At 36.4% G+C, this 19,916-nt stretch overlaps 1 protein-coding gene across 5 annotated transcripts in view; it reads right to left on the bottom strand.

Moving 5' to 3' along the window:
• Positions 1–19,916, bottom strand: part of CACNA2D3 (calcium voltage-gated channel auxiliary subunit alpha2delta 3) — a 432,799-nt gene that overhangs the window by 82,672 nt on the left and 330,211 nt on the right. For all 5 annotated transcript variants that reach the window (XR_010990518.1, XM_068163805.1, XM_068163807.1 and 2 more), the window contains 10 exons: positions 18,216–18,299; positions 12,394–12,465; positions 12,102–12,163; positions 10,064–10,131; positions 8,227–8,272; positions 7,976–8,073; positions 6,660–6,753; positions 4,767–4,862; positions 3,374–3,495; positions 2,735–2,815 (listed from right to left, as the gene is read on the bottom strand). Coding sequence is in view for 4 of the 5 variants with exons in the window: in XM_068163805.1 (XP_068019906.1) it covers positions 2,735–2,815; positions 3,374–3,495; positions 4,767–4,862; positions 6,660–6,753; positions 7,976–8,073; positions 8,227–8,272; positions 10,064–10,131; positions 12,102–12,163; positions 12,394–12,465; positions 18,216–18,299 (823 nt within the window). In the remaining variant the exon portion in view is untranslated. The remainder of the gene's footprint in view (positions 1–2,734; positions 2,816–3,373; positions 3,496–4,766; positions 4,863–6,659; positions 6,754–7,975; positions 8,074–8,226; positions 8,273–10,063; positions 10,132–12,101; positions 12,164–12,393; positions 12,466–18,215; positions 18,300–19,916) is intronic.

The following is a 19,916-nucleotide window of genomic DNA, read 5'->3' as shown; positions in this document are numbered from 1 at the left end:
AATTTGTTAAAAAAAATTAATTACAATCTCAACTGAAAGATGCACAAGGGATTTTAAAAACAAATTACATTTATTTGTCAATAAGAAAACACATTTTGACACTTAACTGGTATTAGTAGGTACAGACTGTCAAACAGCAGCAGTAATACTCAAGTTCCCTGTAGTGACAATCTGGAGACTCATTGATTTTAGTTAAGTCTTCCCTACTTGCAATAAGCCTCATGGCATCTGAAGTCTATTATAACTGATCTTTTTCTACAAAAAAATAGAATTAATAAAAAAAATTCTACAAAGAAAATATAAGAGACTCAGATTATGTAGTAAGAATTGGACTTGTTCCTTTTTTTGCCTCTTGTGTGCAGTTCTAACTCAGGTTTCCATTTTATAATAATGTTCTAGTCTCTCTCTGCCAGTTTGAAACTTTTGTAGAGATCAGCAACAAACAACATACTGGCACAGTTTTATTTTCTGTCAAATCCCTCTAAGGAACTGCATGATTTTACACAAAATGTGTATCCCATCCTGCTGCTTTCTCTAATGCACTCAGACCAAAGAGGGATGAGGAATATTTAATTGACACATATTAAAATGAGACATTTTGGCCAAATTTGAACTTCAGCATAGGTATTTGAAAATGTTACCCATAATCCTACTTTAGTCTCCCACATCTGGCTAATAAAACCTTCAAACTTTTCCCATTTACTCCGCTCCAGTTTCTGCCTTCAAATCCATTTTGCTTAAAATAGAATATTGTCAACCTTATAACGAAACTTAAAAATTTAACTACATGCTGGATACTTTGTTGAAATTTTTCTGATGGAAAAAGTAGGACTGACAACTCATATTTATGATTTCCAACCTAAAGAGGATAAGAATAATGCATATACTTGTTCGTCTCTAGATGGCTGTAAGTGGCTGAGTGATGCTTTCAAGAAAAATGGTTTGTACAGATCCAAGGAGACCTCTTCTCCTCCCTCCCAGAGAAAAATGAAAGCACACAAATGTGTAAAAGGAAAGGGAAAATATTATTCAGAAACAATTCTTAAAAATGCTTCATACTGGAAAATAAAAAACAAACAAAAACAAACAACAACAAACATACCACTGATGTGCTTCAGAATGTAAATACACTGCTCACATTTTTCATGCCATTATACATTTACAGATAGCATGGAAATCTTTCACATTTCTTGGTATTAAAAAGCTTTGAAGACTCTGTGTTTACCTTAGCCAAAAAGTATAGGACCCAATTCTGAATGTTCAGTATTAAACATAATTATTAGGGAACTGAAGAAACATATGCCTATGTGTTTTGCAATTGCTACCAAAAAATCCAGCCAACCAACACAAAACAAACCAAGCAACCAACGAAACCCCCAACAAAAAAACCCAACCAAAGCTTGTTCAGACAGTATTAGAGATGGCTATGTGCAACACCTCCTCAAAGTCAACACTAAATTACAAACACTAGTAAGGAAAGAATAATATTTAAGATATCTATTAATCATACAAAATTTACAGATGTTGTGTGGTAAACTGCATAATAAGCCTTTTAGCCTTTTGCTAACTCCAAATGATGGAGCATTCCCTAAATAGCACATCAAACTATTTCATCATACAGTAAAAACTCTTAACTACATTTCCAGCTATTTGCAGACATCTGCATTGACATAAGTTTACAAATGCTATTTTATGCTTTAACAGGAATATGAAGTCAAAATCAGGATTTCCTGTTATGTCATAGGAGAGTTCAGTACATTGTGAATAATGTACTTGTGCTAACTGGTGTCAGAAGGGTGTTTTCTCACTGACAACACAGTATCAGTTATTATCAGTGGAGATATTCTGAATTTGAAGAAACAGATTAGAAATTTCCCAACTATCTGGCACATTCTTATTGTTTCATGATTGTGTTCCCTGTATCTTATTGCATTTTAAATCATGTTCTAAATATGAGGGAAAAAAATGAGATGAGTTTGGTTTCTAGCATAATAAACCGTAAGACTTCTCTAAACAAACTTCTCCTTCAAAGTTGGTAGTCATTGGGAATGAGATAAAACTGTTCAGAAAAGTATCTGAACTTGAGTGAGGAATGTCTAGTGATTTAAATCTAATTACTCTCCTTTTTAAATCTAGATATTTTGTCTCTAATCTATAATTGTAAAACAATCTTTTAGCTTTTAGGTGCTATTATACTCTTGTCTGATAGACTGTAGAGCTTTCAAATCACCTCTCTGATAATCTAGAAAACAAAACAAAAAAAGACCATTTTGTATCATTTGTTATAGGACAGGATTTTCAAACCTGGAGATTAGTAGAACCTTTACACATCAGATAGTCCTTTTTTATATGTCCTTTTCCTTAAGACAACGTATTCTGATTTATGATGATATAGAATTGTGTCTACCAAAAGTGCTTTACTGATAATGATTATTTCCACTAAGTCAAACTCTATAGCTCATGAGCTTGGATAGTCAGTTAATAAAGATCAAGTTCTTAAGGAGAGGAGTCATTAAACATTCTCTGCACGAAGTCATACAGTTGTATCTTATAGGAGTAACCATATCTTTCCCTCGTCCTCTGTTCTTAAAAGATGATATTTCTAAATTAAATTAAAGCTAGCCCAGAAAGAGAAAATAAGGAATTAATAAACTGCTTTAAACCAAATAAACAACACTCCCCTTCCCCCCCTCCCCCGCCCCCCAACAGAACAAATAAACTGCAACAACTTTACCTGCAACAACTGGAGATTTTCTGTCATCCAAAAGTTGAATAGCAGTACTGGCTGTCACTACATTGCTTTTGTTTGCAGTTTCTGGAGGGTGCATTAAGAAAAAAAAAATAATGAAATAACATATAGCAAAATGAGGAAACTGAGCTTTTTCCCCCTCAGTCTGAAGTAACAATCCTGTTGGATTTAGTGCTCAGAAAATAAGACAGACAATATCATGTTCTACATGCACACAGAACACAGAGGCACTGCCATTTCAAAATTCCCCAACACAGAGGTTAAAACACCAAAATGAGCAGTCAGGTTTTGATCTCTTTGCTAAAAGTGACAACAAAAGTGAGAATGGGTAGGGCTTCACATGAATGTGGACTCTTGCTCTTTTGGGCTTCTCTTGCTTAAAATACAAAGCTGTTAAGTTCAGGAAATAGTAAATGAAAATTGTTACACTGCATCTTGGGGTTTCACCTGAAGCCCTGTAAAAGAGGCACCTGGTCAAAGGACTGAAAAAGTAGCTGCAGTTTAGAATGCATATTTGAGATTAACAATTCAGACTAGCTACATAGATCACTTGGTACTGCCGTACTGGAAATCCTTTGAGCATCATCTATGGCTCACTCTTTAGAGAATGACAAAATCATATACCTGTACTAAATGGGATTGAATAGACAAAGCTCCCAGGTATCTGCTCAGCAGCTCTTCTGTACCACAGTGGAAAATGGTCAGCATTAAAAATGTTCTCCTTATCTTCAGCTGTCAGGAAATCTCTTTAGAAAGAAGAGAGAAGGAATAGACATTTTTTGTCGCATGCCTTACAATGGTTTCCAGTTTTGAAAGATGAAAAATCAAAATTGGAAAGAAAACAGTTTTGGACATTTTTTCTAATATGATTTGTTTAACGAAAGGGTTAACTTTAACACTTAATAATTATTTGTGACACACTTGCCATCACTACTATTGTGAAGGATGGGAAAAATATACTATCAAAAAAAGTGTTTCTCAGTAGAACATTTGTACTGATGTGTACAAATAGAAATGCTGCCTGAAAAGTTTTCTCTCAGCACAATGCAAGAACTGTGAACTATAAAAAATGGAAAAGGCACAGGAGATTTGGTGGTTTGTTGTCACTGGCACTCACTGTTAAGTAATGAAAAAAAGCAATTTAACAGCCTACTTCCCAAATAATATGTAAGGGGTGGCAGTGAGCAACTACATACTTCATTCTTCAATAATCTCTGGGAATGCTGAGAGAGAGAAGTCTGTCAGAGAAAAGAGCAAGTATGGTCTTTATGCTTTTGTTCTGGTTTGCTGCCTGGCAGCAAGAAATTGCAGTGTTATTGATCTCACCTCTCAGCCTACTCACCCCAGAGCAATATTTTGTGGTCAGATAAGCACATATAATTTTATATTCAATAAACTTAATTTATCATAAACATCAAGTGCAGATTTTCTTTCACGTGCATAATGCATACAGATTTGCCCAACACTACCAAACTGCTACCTGAAAAAAGTAAGTAATTACAGGACTTCATTTTCTAGATCTCCATTGTAAGAAGCCTGTACCACCACCAAATAACATCACCTCCAGTCAAAATAGGAAATGCTTGAGTGATGAGATCTCCTGATCACTCTTTCACCCTGGTATACTTCTGCACCCGCCTTTATTTTAAGACCAAAGATATTTTCCACAACAATGATGCAAAATCCCTGAAAAAGCCTGCAAAGATAGGAGTTTTTTCAGATGGGACAGTTAAAAAAAAAACAAAACATCATCTGCAGATGTATCATTTTCATAATTCTGATCTAAAGAATAAAGATGTGAGACACTCAAATGGAGTGGGGGGGTTGGGTATAAAACAGCTTATTGCTTCAAATGTTCCAGTTGCTGAAAGAATCTCAGTATCCTAGAAAATCCTTCTAATTTATTCTATGTATTTTAGTGTGACAGCACTAAACTGGAAGAGACAGATGGGCTTCCTAAACATAAGCATTTTTTTAATTCTCTCATATGACTGCCAAGCACAGCTTTGTTACTTACTGATTAGTAAGCTGTTCTGGACCCACAAACAGGTTGATACGTGATAGTCCAGTCCGTGTTCCAAGGAAGGCAACTTCCACTCCCTTGTCAGAGTTTCTGAAATAGAGCAGAACACAATCAAAGATAATGTTTCCAGACAGTAAAAAGCCAAAGTTATATTACTGGTCACAGCAAGTACAAGTGCACACATTTTTGAGAAAGATTAAGTGCAGCTTGCTTATTTTTTAAAATACTGCTTTTAAAGTTATAGTCATGTGGACTTTGGGAAATATAACAATGTAGAAATACTATTTAGACCAAGAGTCACTAAAAAGTCAAATACAGTAAAATTGGTAAGATTTATGGGGAGGAGTTGGTGGAAGCCAACTATTTAATAACCACTGGCACCCAGTGATTCAAGATGAGTAGGAATTCCAGATCTTACTCCCAGTCCATTCAACACATCTGTGGTACATCTTTGCTTTAAGTCATAGATATGACTGTTGCTCAAGCAAGCAAAAACTAAGCTAGATCAGAAATAGCTATCTCAGAGTCAAATGCTGGTGCTATCACAATAGGCTTTAGCCTCAAGTCCATAGAAAAAAAGGTTTGGCAGATAGCTGAGGCTGAACTCTGTGACTGCACTGTTATCAGGTAGCTACTTTAAAACTAGTTCTTGTATGGCTACAAGGACTTTAGTCATATTACCGCAAAAACAGGGACCAGAGTCTCACTGTCTCACACTTCATTCTTCCACTAATGACCTGTCTCATTATTTTAAGTCAGCATATGAAAGGGAATCAAAAGTATCCTGCTAGCAGCTCCCTACAGCTGTCTTCCCCGTGCTTACTACCATTGAGTAGGAGGATTCCAAGAAACCTTATGTCTCTATATAATTCATCAAAGTCTAGAGTATATTAATATGAAACAATTTCTTTATCTTCTTAGAAGGGATTGGATAATTCTTAGTGTGCTGAATCAGATTTATCACATTGATTTTACTTATTCAGTATGAGTATCTGCTTTAGAGCAATATATATATTTTTTTATTTTTATTCAGCTTTTAAAACAACATCATTCAAATTTAGCAAAATATAATCAGGATCTTCTCCAGAACTGCCCCTCAACCACGGTATTTCATGCAAATTGCTAATCCTAACACCTGATTTCTTTAATATATACATATATACATATTTTTTATATATATGCTTACAAAAATCATGTGTGTTATTAACACCTTAGTACATCATAAGATAAAGCAAAACAAATACACTCTAAAAAGGACCACCTAATCTCCTAATTATCTGAAACAAGGAACATGATCCCAGTTAGTTCTGGAAAACAAGCAAAACTAACAAAGCAAGCAAACAAAAAAAGAATTCAAGAAATTATTTGGTTTAGAATAGAATTCGAATAGAATTAGAATAAACCAAACCAGGTTGGAAGAGACCTTCAAGATCATCGTGTCCAACCCATCAACCAATCCAACCCACCCAAACAGCTAACCCATGGCACCAAGCACCCTGTCAAGTCTCCTTCTGAACACCTTCAAGGGTTTCTATATATTTTTGTTCTGAGAAAAGCTGCCAATTCCATCAACAATTCTGGTACATTTTGCACTAAATTTCACAAGCACTCCAAATTGTAAGTACTTACAATTGTAAGCTGTAGATACCATACAATTTTATTAGTTATACTGTGAAAATTGTATAACCTTACAGCTAATCATTGTGATGTACTCTGCAACATAAGCACTAAACACTGAACTCAAAATTAGCAGTATATAGGATCAAATGGTTATCATAAAGTTTTTATGCATATCAGGATTCATTAGGGATTCCACCAATTTACCAACATAGCTATTAAAAATTCATCCATGACTGACCCGTAACAACTGGCATAAAATTTGCTTACTCTGATTTATTTAATGCTAGACTCGTCCAATAAGCTTCAATTGGTGCACTCACAACTGCGTCAAACAGAACTTCCTGGATCAATTCTTTATCACCTGTTAAAATAGATTAAAATCAGCAAACATATGTGCATACAGAAGAGTTGTGGGTTTGGTTTTTTTCAGATGATGAAACAATACAATTTTTTCACACTGTAGCATATTTTACCTGTGCCATGCATTCCAATTTTTGGACTATTAAGCATTTACCATGTAATTATGTGCTATTTTACCACAGTGAATCTTTTGAGATAATTTCATTGCAATAAGAACAATTATAGATTAAAACTCTCCAAAAATTGTTCTCTATTTCATGTAACATTCACGCACATGTTATCTAATGCTTACACTTGCATGGCATAAGGTTAAAACAGGTTTGCTAATCGTTACAAAAGCTCTGTGTTTCTTCAAATAGACAAATATTAACTTACCCATCTGAATTTTTTTATTGTGCTTTGCAGTTCAGAAATGCTAACTGCATACTCCCTAAAATATTAACGAAATACCTGGCATATTCTTTAGAGATGTGATCCAAGGTGTGATTCAGACCAATTCTGTTTAACTTGAAACACCAGACAGAGTGATAATATTGTGTAGCGTAGCTACACCATCCAAATTGAAATTTGAATGTTTGATTCAGGCACATTGTTTACCATAAAAAGCCAGAAATTTGTATCATTGATATCTTTACTGATAGACTGGGAAAACCTCAAAACCAAATGAAATTAGAATAGAATCAACCAGGTTGGAAAAGACCTCAGAGATCATCAAGTCCAACCTATTACCTAACACCTCAGGACAATTAAACCATGGCTTCAAGTGCCACATCCAATCCTTTTTTGAACACCTCCAGGGATGGTGACTCCACCACTGCCCTGGGCAGCACATTCCAATGGCCAATCTCTCTTTCTGGGAAGAACTTTCTCCTCACCTTCAGCCTAAACTTCCCCTGGTGCAGCTTGAGACTGTGTCCTCTTGTTCTGGTGCTGGCTGCCTGGGAGAAGAGACCAACCCCTTCCTGGCTACAACCTCCCTTCAGGTAGTTGTAGACAGCAATAAGGTCTCCCCTGAGCCTCCTCTTCCCCAGGCTAAGCAACCCCAGCTCCCTCAGCAATCTCCAGGGATGGGGTCTCAACTAAATTCCAAGGTAATACCAGACAAACAATCCAATCTCAATTTACCACTGTTAAAACTAAGTTTAGTATTTCATAGAAGGTTCAGCAGAACAGTTTTTAGGTGGGGTAAAGCCTACTACATGCATGTTTAACAAAATACTTGCATTGGAGCAGCGGCTCTTTTCCTGTGAGGTAGCGTTTAATTGCTTCTAATTGAGTCATTTGACGATGTTCAGGATGTAAGTCTGTGTTGCAATAGGACCTGTGAACATGTTGTCAAAATATTAAAATATTAATATGTATATGCATGATCTCTCTTTGTCTTTGAACATAAAGTGTTTGGCTCAGCAAATACAAACAATATGAAACCAAGCAGGGTAACAGACACCAATTTCATGCTTTGTTTAAGGCTTACCATTCATCTGCTAAAGACACATCAGGGTGTTCTAAATCATGTAAACCTGTAACAGGAATAATAATGGGTTACTTAGGGAGCAGTCTGGGTAACAGATGGTTATTTACATACACTCCATAACATAAACCCTTACTTCTTGGAAAGTGCATTATTACCACAGTGTAATAAATCACCGTAAACTATGTTCAAATACACTTCAGGGTCGAACACACTGGCAAAACCCAGATAAATCAAATCTAAAACTGAAAAGATAGGAAAAACTTTTTTTTGCCCTAATATGTTTAATTCATACAAATTACATCTGATATATTTCAAGTTTAGAAGAAAACTTGAGCAAAACAAATGCAAAAAGGTAAAAGATTCCTGATCTTAGTTTCTCTTCCTATTTGGTTTGTAAAGTTCTTCATGCTAAAATACATACTTCTCATGTCACAAGAGTTCTCTCTTTCTTTTTTTTTTAAACAATTATTTAAAAAACACTCAACTGCCTCAAAACCTAAGCACACAGCTCATGAACAGAAACAGCAGTTTACAGGATCGTTCAGAATAGGTTTATTATACTAACAGGTCATGCAAATGCCTGTAAGACAGACCTATATAATTAGTTACATAGCACAATAAAAATGTACTTTGGCAATTTTAAAAACTTTTTAAACACTTAGCAATAGACAATAAGCACACAGGGTTCAGAAGTCAAGGTCTGAGTTTAAACTCTCTGAGTGCACAATAAACAATGACAGAGCTACGGTGACTAAGGAAAGTAAGGAAGTCAAAACCAGAACTATGATTATAGTCCTTGGCAAGGACATTGGGGAGTCAGTGACAAAGAATCAGGAAAAGTAGGATTTGGAAAACTCAACAGTTATTTACGGATGTGTTAACATCTCTGGTGATGCATCCAGCAGGAAATATCAGACAGACTATTTGAGATGTATGGCTGAATTAAAAAAATAAGTAAGAGGTATGTTTGGAACAGTTTGGAGAGTAAGCAGCTCCAGGTCTCCTGCTGTGCCCTCTTTCGATCTAGACATGTATTTGCTGTGCAAGTGACTCAAACTTTAAAGCATTTCTTTTTACAACACTTCTGTGTACAGGAACATATTAATGTCCTAAAACACACCTGAGGAACAAAGGCCTAAGGAAATTGACTATCTTGTTAAACAGCCCTAACAAAACAAGAAGCAAAATAGGAAATAGAGACCTTAAGCATAAAATCAAAAAGCATACCTCTATTGAAACATTTTGTTTTCTCAGCAGTTATTAAGACCTCTCAACCCCCTCTTCATTCTTCAAAAACACCTCTGCCCTTCCTTCATCTTCAGGACTCTTTCTTTCTGACCTTGTAGTTAAACAACTCTGAACACTCACAGTGGGCTCCTCTATTAATTTTAACTGTGAACTTATAAAATATTAAAACCATAAAGAATAGCTCTTCCCCTGATTACTTTTATTGTTACCATAAAAATACAAAATGTAAATCCCTGCAAACATTGCCCAAAGTAGTTATAGCATTGAAAGATTTCATTGAGTCTGTGAACAAACGGAGCCAATGCCATTAGAGTGCTTTTGGTTACTTCACTCAAAAAACACCAGAAACAGTTAACATTGGACGCCGAGTGATTCTCTGGAACACTGAGAGAGGAGGACAGATGATGATTCCCATCTAAAGAAGATTCACAGTCTGGCTATACTTAATATAAATAAGGGGGGGGGGGGGGGGGTGGGAATCCCATGAGGTAAAAAAATAATCTAATTCCCACATGGAATCCACAGAAAGCTTTAGGTCTACCAAATCAACAATAACCTACTGTATAAGCAACATGAGAAGGTATCTTACCTTCTTCCACAGTTACATTCCCTCTGAAGAAATATTTTCCATGTCCTCTAGAGAGAGCCACACCTAAACTGTGCAGAGAAATAAAGCAGACCTTGAAATCTGTGAGACAAACAATAACAGACATTCAGAGCTATTTTCATTTCTGACGTTTCCAGCTAGTGTACTATGATTACCTTTAAAACTTTGTTTCCAAACTCTCACTGATCATATTTATTGTTCAACTAGCTGCTTCAATGCTCTTTCAGTTCTGATGTGTCTGCAACAATCAGTTGTATTTATGTGTGCTTAGAGGTGCAGTAAACCATCATTCTCTGGCAAACTAATAAAGGAGCCCCTCTAAGCTCACTGCTGTTCACCCAGCATGAGATTTCTTCAGCTGAGCTTTGAACATGCCCATGGCCTTGCAATAAAGGAGACAATTTTCTTTTTTATGTATCAGACTAAGCTGTTGAAAAACTACGGAAATGTGGGAATCAATGGAGCTCCTGAGAGGAAAAGAATTCTGTACACAACAACAGCATCATGACTCCTCTTGGACTAATTTTTATGTGAATCTTTATTTTATTTTATTTTATTTTTTCAGTGACTTCAGATTCATGATGCTCAATAGTTGCACACCCAATTTTGGTTTGGTTTTCAGTCTACCATTTAAAGTGTGCAAGTTAAATGAATCAGCTGGGGGGATCCCATGTTTTTAACTATCAAACAGATACACAGAATACTTTCTGGCATTCATGCACTTAAGGGAATTACATCAGGCTAGGAACCTACCAGTAATCAGTAAGTCTGAAAATGCATGGGCTAATACTTTAAGTACATGTAGAGGAACTAATTCCAAGGGCATATATTCTATTAAGAGCTCAGTCTTGAAACGGGCTGAACAGTAAACATCTTTGACACTACTGTGTATACTTTAATAAATGTTGCCCCTGATGTCTTCCTGAAGCTATACTCCTACACCTAAATCTATATACAGTCAATGCTGAAAAAGGCAGGACAGTTTTCCCACTGTATTTTTGTTCTAGAAATCAGAACTCGCACTACATGCATATCTATTGACTAAATAGGGTAAGAATGACTGTGCCACAGGAAAAAGAAAAATCATACGACAAAAAACCACAAAGAAACAAACAAAAAAATCCCACCACTACCACAAAAAGAAACACAAAACAAAACAACCAAAACCAAACAAACAAAACCCCAAACCAAAACAAAAGTAGACCAAAAACCCCCAAACTACTGAGTTTTACCATCCATGTGCAAATTTTAACAAGAATGAACATATGCATTCGACATCAGAAAAATGCATGTGGTTTTTCCCTCTGTGTGGAAATGTAGCTCAAGTTCTGTGAAATGATTCCATTGAAGAAAATTTCAGTTGAGTATTGCAACTATCAACCTCCTGGCTTTGAGCATAATGAACAGCTACTATAATTTTATTAATGGATTCATTCTAATTCAAATGTGAACATTTTCAAAGTGACTTCCTGTCTTGTCTTGTTTTTTTTCTTCTTTTTAATTTTTTTTTTTCATCTCCTAAGATGGACACCAAAATAACATGGCTGGCCTACTCACTTTTTATTTATACAAATACACTAAAGGTAGTTCAGAGAAACAGAATATCCAAACCTCAAATTGGAAGTGAAGTACTGTCTCATTTTACATTATATTTTTGTTGTGGAAAAATATCAAAATGTGGCTCAATATGTAGTTACTTAAATGGATTACAGTATTTATAGCTCTCCAAGTACTTGCAAAAGCCTTTTGCTCAATGTAAACCTCAGCTGAATATTTTTTCAATGAAACGTAAGCCATGACAAACACTGAGAATTTGCCTGTGTGAGCTTGCACAAACTTTCCATCCCTGGAAAAGCTGAAAGGAATGCTCATAAGCTCCTTTTCCTTGCTATTTTCATCATTGTCCAGGGATATTTCATTGTCAGTTTTTGCTGATGAGCTTTTAATGAGTTCACAAGCTCTGTACAAATGCAAATCCAATGAGTTTGAAGAAATGTCCATTTATTATGGTCGGCTCTACCTGAATGGAGTACCCTTGATGTCTGTATAATAGTAGTCATTTGTCATCACCAATACTCGCTTCTAGATTCAGAACAAGAAAGTCAGAAGGGAAGGAAGAAGTTAGTTTACTGTATGAAATGTATAACAGATCAAGTGATTAGTCACTGATAAAATTACATGCTAAGTTTACATTCAGTAAAATGAAAGAAAAATACTGCAGTGAATCATATTTAAGGAATTCTTTAAAATTGTGTAAAAAAACCAGCCTCCTTGTTTTATAATTAGGTGGAATAATATTTTATACATTGTACCCCTTTGTCCACTGTCTTCTTCACTTCCATGGAGAATTTCCCTGTTTTCCGATTCACCATTGCATTTCGGAGCTGAAATGAAGGAAATGAGCGTTAATTCCTCTCTCTGCATTTTCCGTCATTCTTTCAACCCTGTACTCTCTGGTACACTCATTTGGCCTAAGCTGTACTCAGTTTTCTTCATTCCTTTGCTTTCAGCAGTTCTGCAAAACACTGAACAAGTCTCTTACAGATTTTATTATTGACTGTATAGGTCAAGGCTCCTGCTACACAACTTACGTTGTTGAGGTACAGGAGATCTCAGCATCCTTCATAGTAAAATAGCTTTTGGTATAGCCATCTGACTCTTATGTGAGATAAACAATGTGGCTATTAGACAGTTTACTGTGTAGGACCATAAGGATTAGGATTTAGCTGAAATTAGACCAGGGCTCAGTGTTTAAATACATTAAACTCCCTTTACCCTAGATTATATACTCTGCTTCTGATTGATACTCTTCATTAGGCTGCGTCCTAAACTAGTGCCTTACAGTGCATCCTAGATGCATCAGAAAGTAGAACTATTAAATGAATGACAGGCTATAACCCTATCTCAATGGAAACACACAGCTGCAGTGCTCTGTGATTCCCTTTGATTGTCCATTGGTGTCTAGGCACCTCTTGCAAGGTAATAAATTTTGTATCTCTACTGGAAGCCATAAGTCACAGCTTTAAAAATTGGCCTGGACCTCTCCCTCTCAAAGTTGTCCAAAAGACTTTGTAAATCCCCTTCCAAACTAAGCTTCATAAACAAAAAAATTCAAAACATCTAGGTAAAACAGAAAATCAATCAAGAAGGCATTATACACAATGGTTTACCTACTGCTCTACAAGTTAGAGCTGTTACTTTTTAGATTAGCACAAGCAGTGTTTTTCAGTAACTTCATTCTAGCCTCTACCTGAGCTGAACACTTCCAAACCTATGCTGCAAACTTCCTTACCCAACACCTCTAAAAATCCATTTTCTCTTAACACACCTATTTGCTCCGCCTGGAAAGAACGGCCTTCCTCCCAGAGGACACCAGCTGACACAGCCTCTCTCTTAGATGAACATACTGTGAAAGAAAACCAACTGTCCCCCAGGTCTACAAACAAAACAATCTGCAGTGTTGCTAAGAGTGTGTACCCACTAGCCTGACACAGCTGGTCCAAGAGCAGGTTCTCTGAGCTGAAACTGAACAATGACAAGACATGGTTTATTGAAAATTCTTTGGCCCTAACATTTTGAATTTGGCTGTTTATCAGTTTAGGACTTCTGGGAAGAAATAACTGAGTTATGCTTTAGAATCATAGAATTGTTAGGGTTGGAAAGGACCTCAAAGATCATCTAGTTCCAACCCCCTTGCCATGGGCAGGGAAGTATTTCATTAGAATGCTCTTAGATTTACGAACGGAAGAAGTGAATTCTTTGCTTATATTTGTAATCAATGGCACAGATACAGAAAGCTTAAGGTGGTTGCTTTGGGATAGCTTCAATTACAAAGTGGAATTTTTATACTTGGAGTTTTGCAGCTTTGTTTGGGTTTCAGTTTGTTTGTGGGTTTTGTATTTCTTTGGTTGGCTTTCGTGTGGTAAAAAGCAGCTAAAAATATTTCGTAATTTTCATTACAATAAGAAAATTCCACTATCAATAATCAATTCACACTCCCTCCTCAGAGATGTTAATGGTGCAGAATAATACTGACAAAATGAGCATTTTTGTGTGTTTTCTACTGAACACAGTTTTGACCATCATGCTTTTGCTGAATGTTTCCTGTTCTCATTGGTCAGTTCACTCACATCTCAATGAAAAGTTCACAGTATCACAGTATCACCTAGGTTGGAAAGGACCTCGAGGATCATCAAGTCCAACCTATCAACACAGACCCCATGACTAGACCATGGCACCAAGTGCCACGTCCAATCTCCCCTTGAACGCCTCCAGGGTTGATGACTCAACCACCTCCCTGGGCAGCCAGTTCCAATGACGAATGACTCGCTCGGTGAAGAACTTCCTCCTCACCTTGAGACTGTGTCCCCTTGTTCTCGTGCTCCTTGCCTGGAAGAAGAGGCCAACCCCTTCCTGGCTACAACCACCTTTCAGGTAGTTGTAGAGGGCAATGAGGTCACCCCTGAGCCTCCTCTTCTCCAGGCTAAACAATCCCAGCTCCCTCAGCCTCTCCTCATAGGGCTTGTGTTCAAGGCCTCTCCCCAGCCTTGTTGCCCTTCTCTGGACACGTTCAAGTGTTTCGATGTGACGATATCTGTATCAATGCATTCTGCAGGCTTTCTGAGTTAGTATGGAGGTAAAACAGAACGACTGCACTTGCCACTGAAATGTCTGGGTTTATTCCCATGAACAAATTCGGCATGGCAGGACTATCAAAAACTGCAAACTTTGCAGCTCTTTAAATTTAATTCTGGGGCATCTAGATTTGAATTAACAGTCTTACTCTTCTGTCAGTGAGTGTAAAAGAATAATTTCTAGCTGGAGGCATGTATAAAATAAAGCATGTATTTTACTGTAGATTTTTTTTTTTCCTTTTAAATACATAATAGGCAATTCTGGAAATAGTTTCCCATTTTCAGTTTTGTGGTTTTGGACTTGGAGAGCTGGTCTTAATTAACCATCTACTTTCTAGTATTTACAGAACAGTTCCATTTATCTTTAACATGGTTTTCATTTTTCTCCTATTGGTGCCTGTAGTTGTCTAAGACTCATTCCTCCCTCAAGCCTCAGGCAAGTCATAGATTTACTAAAAGGGCCTCCAAACTCACAGTAGTGTTTAAGATCAAGTCTGCATGTGGGATTTAGAGTTTTACTTTTCTTCCTTTTTTTTTTTTTTTTTTCCTTGCTGTGATTACATTTCTTGGCTTTGTAATCTGGTTTCTCAGCTCTTCTGCAGTTTCATCTCCCTCCTCGAATGCATAAAATAAGTACTGCCTCAGCTGGCTTCAAGCCCCAAAACATTCATTCATGGGCTTTTTTTCATTTGGGAAAAAAAAAAGTTTCATTCAGCTAGAAATGATAATAAAATAATTGTAAGAAGTTAGTTAATAAGAAAAAGGTTTCTGTCCAAATCAAAACTTCTTGTCTTTGGTACTGCATCTTCCCAAACTTTGCTGGGAGACACTGTTAGTTTAATAAGCTGATGCTAAGACTTCTATTTCTAAGAAAAAGCAGTAAGAGCAAGGTAGCCATTACTGTTAATATAGAAAATCAATGATGAATGATGATGAATATATATTCACACCAATGCTATTTCATGGTGAAAAGCTTTCTAACCTTAGTTCTGCCACCTTTCCCTTATCAGATGACTAGAGAAAATGATTTTTCCCACCCCTTCAGGGCAATATGCATTATTTGTCCTTCAACTAAATATTTTCCAATCAACTGCTAGCAACCCATTTTCACTGCTATAGTATGAGATCATTCTATATTCTTGGAAAACTATGTAACCATTAAATTAGTGTGGTAAAAAGTAAGAAAATTTCTTAATCAGCTTCCCCATCAGTGTTTCATGGGAGAAAAATATACCAGTGGAAGTCTATGTTATTAATGCAGCTATATGAATGCATTAATTCTTTCCCTCTACATATGAATAAACAATGCTTTTTACTACCCAAGCTTGGAAAAAATCAACTACATCAACTCCAAGGCCTTGGGTGAAGCAGAGCTGCATGTAGCTCTCAAGTCAATAAGTGACTTCACAAAGTTTTAAGTCTCCCATGCAATATTTGCCATTTCCACTCACTATGAGTAATATTAAAGAATTTTCTATTACAAGAGATCAACAAAAATCACACACGTTTTGAGCACCAATTTGGATTCTTATATCAGAAAAGCTCCATGAATTTAAGTAATTATGACTCTGCCTTTAGCTCAATTACTTTATGTTTCTTTCTCCTGTATTCTTCTATTTCTGACCATCAGCCCCAGTGAAGGTCTTAGCGATATGGTATAAAGGACTTGCATATTATTTCACACAAACACAAAAAACTTGTTAGGATATAGCAAATTTACATTTAAAATTATCTGCAAAAATTTATTTGGTTAATGCTGCATCTATTCCTGTTTAGACACTTAGAAAAACCTGAATCAGGACCTTGTGCTTTTCATGTGTATTCAGATACAATCTCAGCTATAGGTTTAAAAAAAAATAGTTTTATATATAGATATATAAAAATAGTTCAATGTTACATTAAATGAATCACTGAATTTCTACTAAGATGAATAAAACCAAGAGATTTAAACTGGAAAAAATATGCAGAGAATGTTTTTGAAGAAGTAAAAAGGAAAACCAAAACAAACCCAAACCAAATCAGAGAGCAATAACAAAGCAACAAAAAATCCATGAAGGTTTAAAAGCTGCACTTAACTACAGCAATAATAGTTGAAAATAGAGAGGAAATTTCTAAAGGTCATACACAGAGAAACTAATTGCATAATACATGATCAAAGACAAGAGAAAAATCAAGGTATAAAATATGAAGTTTTGAGTGCACACTCCAGTACAGAATTTTAACTAAGGAAGCAAGGTGACCTCCTAGAAGAGGATGGGGACAATCTATCACCTCATGAAAGAGACATTGCCTAAAACCTAACAGAACTGTTTCACTATTCGCAAAAGGGGTGGAGAGAGGCAGGAATGTAAGATATATATTGGGTAAGAGAGAAAAAAAACCATAGACTTATGTCAGAACAGGGATCAAGAAATTAGTACATCTGAAGACTGACAAGACTCCGGGGCAGTGGTACGTGATCCATCCCAGATTTCAGAAGGACATGACAAAGTAAATATGGGAACCTTCAGTGGATATACTTAAAACCTCTCTGTACAAGCAGAAGTATGAGGGACTTGAGACAAACTAACACAGTGCTGACATTTGAGAAGGGAGTAAGGAGACATCTATGAAAAATACAGACATGCAGTCGTGACTTTGGCAGTAGGGAACTTAAGGGAAAAACTAAATTACAGGACAGAAAGGGGAACACCTGGAAAGTTACGATTTAATTAAGGACAGTCAGCATGGATTCACACAAAACGAATCATGCCTAACAAATCAGATTTATTGAGGAAGTAACAGAAAGACCAGGCAAAGGTTAAGCCATGGACACAAGGAAAACTTTTGATACAGTACTGCAGAAAGGGGTAAGCCTGCAAGGTAAGAAAGAATAAGATAAAGTGTGAGCTGCAATGTAGATGGAGCTCTGAAAATTGAGTTTAATGGAAAGAATTGTGTGCCTAACAGCTGATAGACATAGAATGCATGCTTCTGTAGCTACACATGTCTGAAATTAGGAGTATGGAGTGAATCTGTGCTCTGAACAGACATCAAATAATCCAATTTTGTTTATTCATCTAATGTTTTTTTATTTTGTATGTTAAGGAAAACAGCTCTCATTACTTCCACTAAGGAAACAAGGATCTCATGCAGAGAAGTTACTCATTCCTTTAGTTCTGAGTTTGAGCAGTTGTCTGGGCCACCTCTAAAGAGATATTCTATTCCCTTCCCTAGCACTATATTTGCTATCCAGAAAAAATACACAATGGGATACATGGAGAACGAAAGGGTGATGAGTCTTACCACAGCTACAAAGATACAAGTGTTTGCGGTGTATGTGCATGCAAGGAAGAACCAACACAAAACAGTTATAAAATTCTGAATGAAGTAAAAGGAGCTATTGTTCTTCCCTTCCTGAGAGCAGTCAGGTGGCCTCTCTAATGACTACTTAAACAGTTTCCAGCTATAGTTGTAGGATGTAACAACGTCTGCTGACGGTTTTAAAAAACACCACTTACCACATCATCTCTGTCTTCCCACTCAACCTCAGAGAGATCCACACTGCTGTAGTTGGGTTTTCTTCGTTTCTTCCCCTCTTCATACTGGCATAAGAAAGGTGGCATGTTTAGCACACTCTGTTTTATTTGTTTATTTGCACAAACATTTTGTATGGGAGGATTTTCAAAATATGCTGGATGCATGCTGACTGTCTGCAACAGACACAACAGTAGGTAGCTTCATTCACACAAAGTGTACCATTTTGCTGCATAAACATTGTCTGTGTACTAAAAACCTACATCACACGATTATTTGCATGACCTCTTGTCATGATAGAAAGCTTTGCTTGATGGACACACTGGGAAGTAAAACTCAGCAGGCGTACCTTTTCCCCATATGGAAAATACATGAGAGCTTGATCTTGTAGTTTATGTTAAGTGTCTCAAACTAGCTCTTTCAGCTGTACAGGAAGTTATATTTACTATAAGCTTATCAACAAAATGTTTACCCATTTCTCTTTAAACAAGATAAGTTACAAGTCCTGGGAAATATGGTGTTAACATTTACTGATACTACATTTTATCTACAACTTCATAAGGGAAAAAGCAATACATTAATAATGATAATTTATAGGTTTTTATCACTAGTCACTGTTACATTGTAAAGAGCACATTTAAAATAAACATTCTAGTGACAAATTGATTTGGCACCGAGGTGTTTATAATGTAGGAAATTCTGCCCTCTGCTGAATATTCAAAATCTGAGAGCCTACTAGTCAAAAAAACCCAAAACACTTGGTTGGTGGAAAAAACAATTTAGGAAGGCTTGTGAATAAACCCCATAACTGGTTAAGAAAAAATTTGAGGATATATGTGGTTTATATATATATATATTTGGAAGAGGATCAGCTTAATGTGAAATCTGATCTTTTATCTTTTATGATACATGTAAGTGGGAGGGAAAACCACGTGTCCTTCTAAATATGACATGAGACACTGGAATACTGTAAAAAATTTCCATAATGGTTTCGTAACTCCCCAACAACAGCATCATAGAAGGATAGACAATGTACCAGTAAGGCAGTATATATAGTTGATTCATCTCCTTCAGGGCAGGACCAACTATACCATAAACCAAACCTGTTAGCGCTTGAGTCAGCCAATTCATCACTGGTGCCAGTGGTGCAGGAGCTTTCAATCACATTCTGCAGATTACAGAGAGAATATAGAGGCCAAAGCAAAAGCTTCCTCTCTGGGTATTAAAGTTACTCCCCTCCATACTTTTTACTCTCTAAATTGAAAGATTATCATGTAAATCCCATAGCTGTTTTTCTAGACCACAATATTTAAAAAGTTGCATGACAAATATCATCCTAAAGAGCGGCAAGCAGTTGAAAACATTGACTACTGAATCTTAACCACAAAGAGATTTTGAGACACTGGTAATGTTGTAGAGTTTTGCTCATAACAACCTGGATACTCCAATTATTTGTACAGATGATTCCTTTGGGAAGTCTTAGTTTAAGTTCTGAGAATTCATGCAGATGCAACTGAAAGTCACTTTCATGTGCTCTTCTTCCCTCTCTGCATGAAGCCACAATTCGTGGAAAAAACTGTGTTATCTACTTCTGGCCTCAACAGATGGGTAGAGAGATGTAAAGAATTTCTGCTTTCAGCACATGCTTAGAAAGTAGACTGTGAATTCAAGCAGCTCAGTGCTAT

This window comes from Melanerpes formicivorus, unplaced genomic scaffold (assembly GCF_026170545.1).
Source record: "Melanerpes formicivorus ecotype bairdi unplaced genomic scaffold, bMelFor1.0.p_v2 SCAF_74, whole genome shotgun sequence".
NCBI lineage: Eukaryota > Metazoa > Chordata > Aves > Piciformes > Picidae > Melanerpes > Melanerpes formicivorus.
The sequence above is the reverse complement of the archived record's forward strand: the minus strand, read 5'-3'. Positions and strand labels throughout refer to the sequence as shown.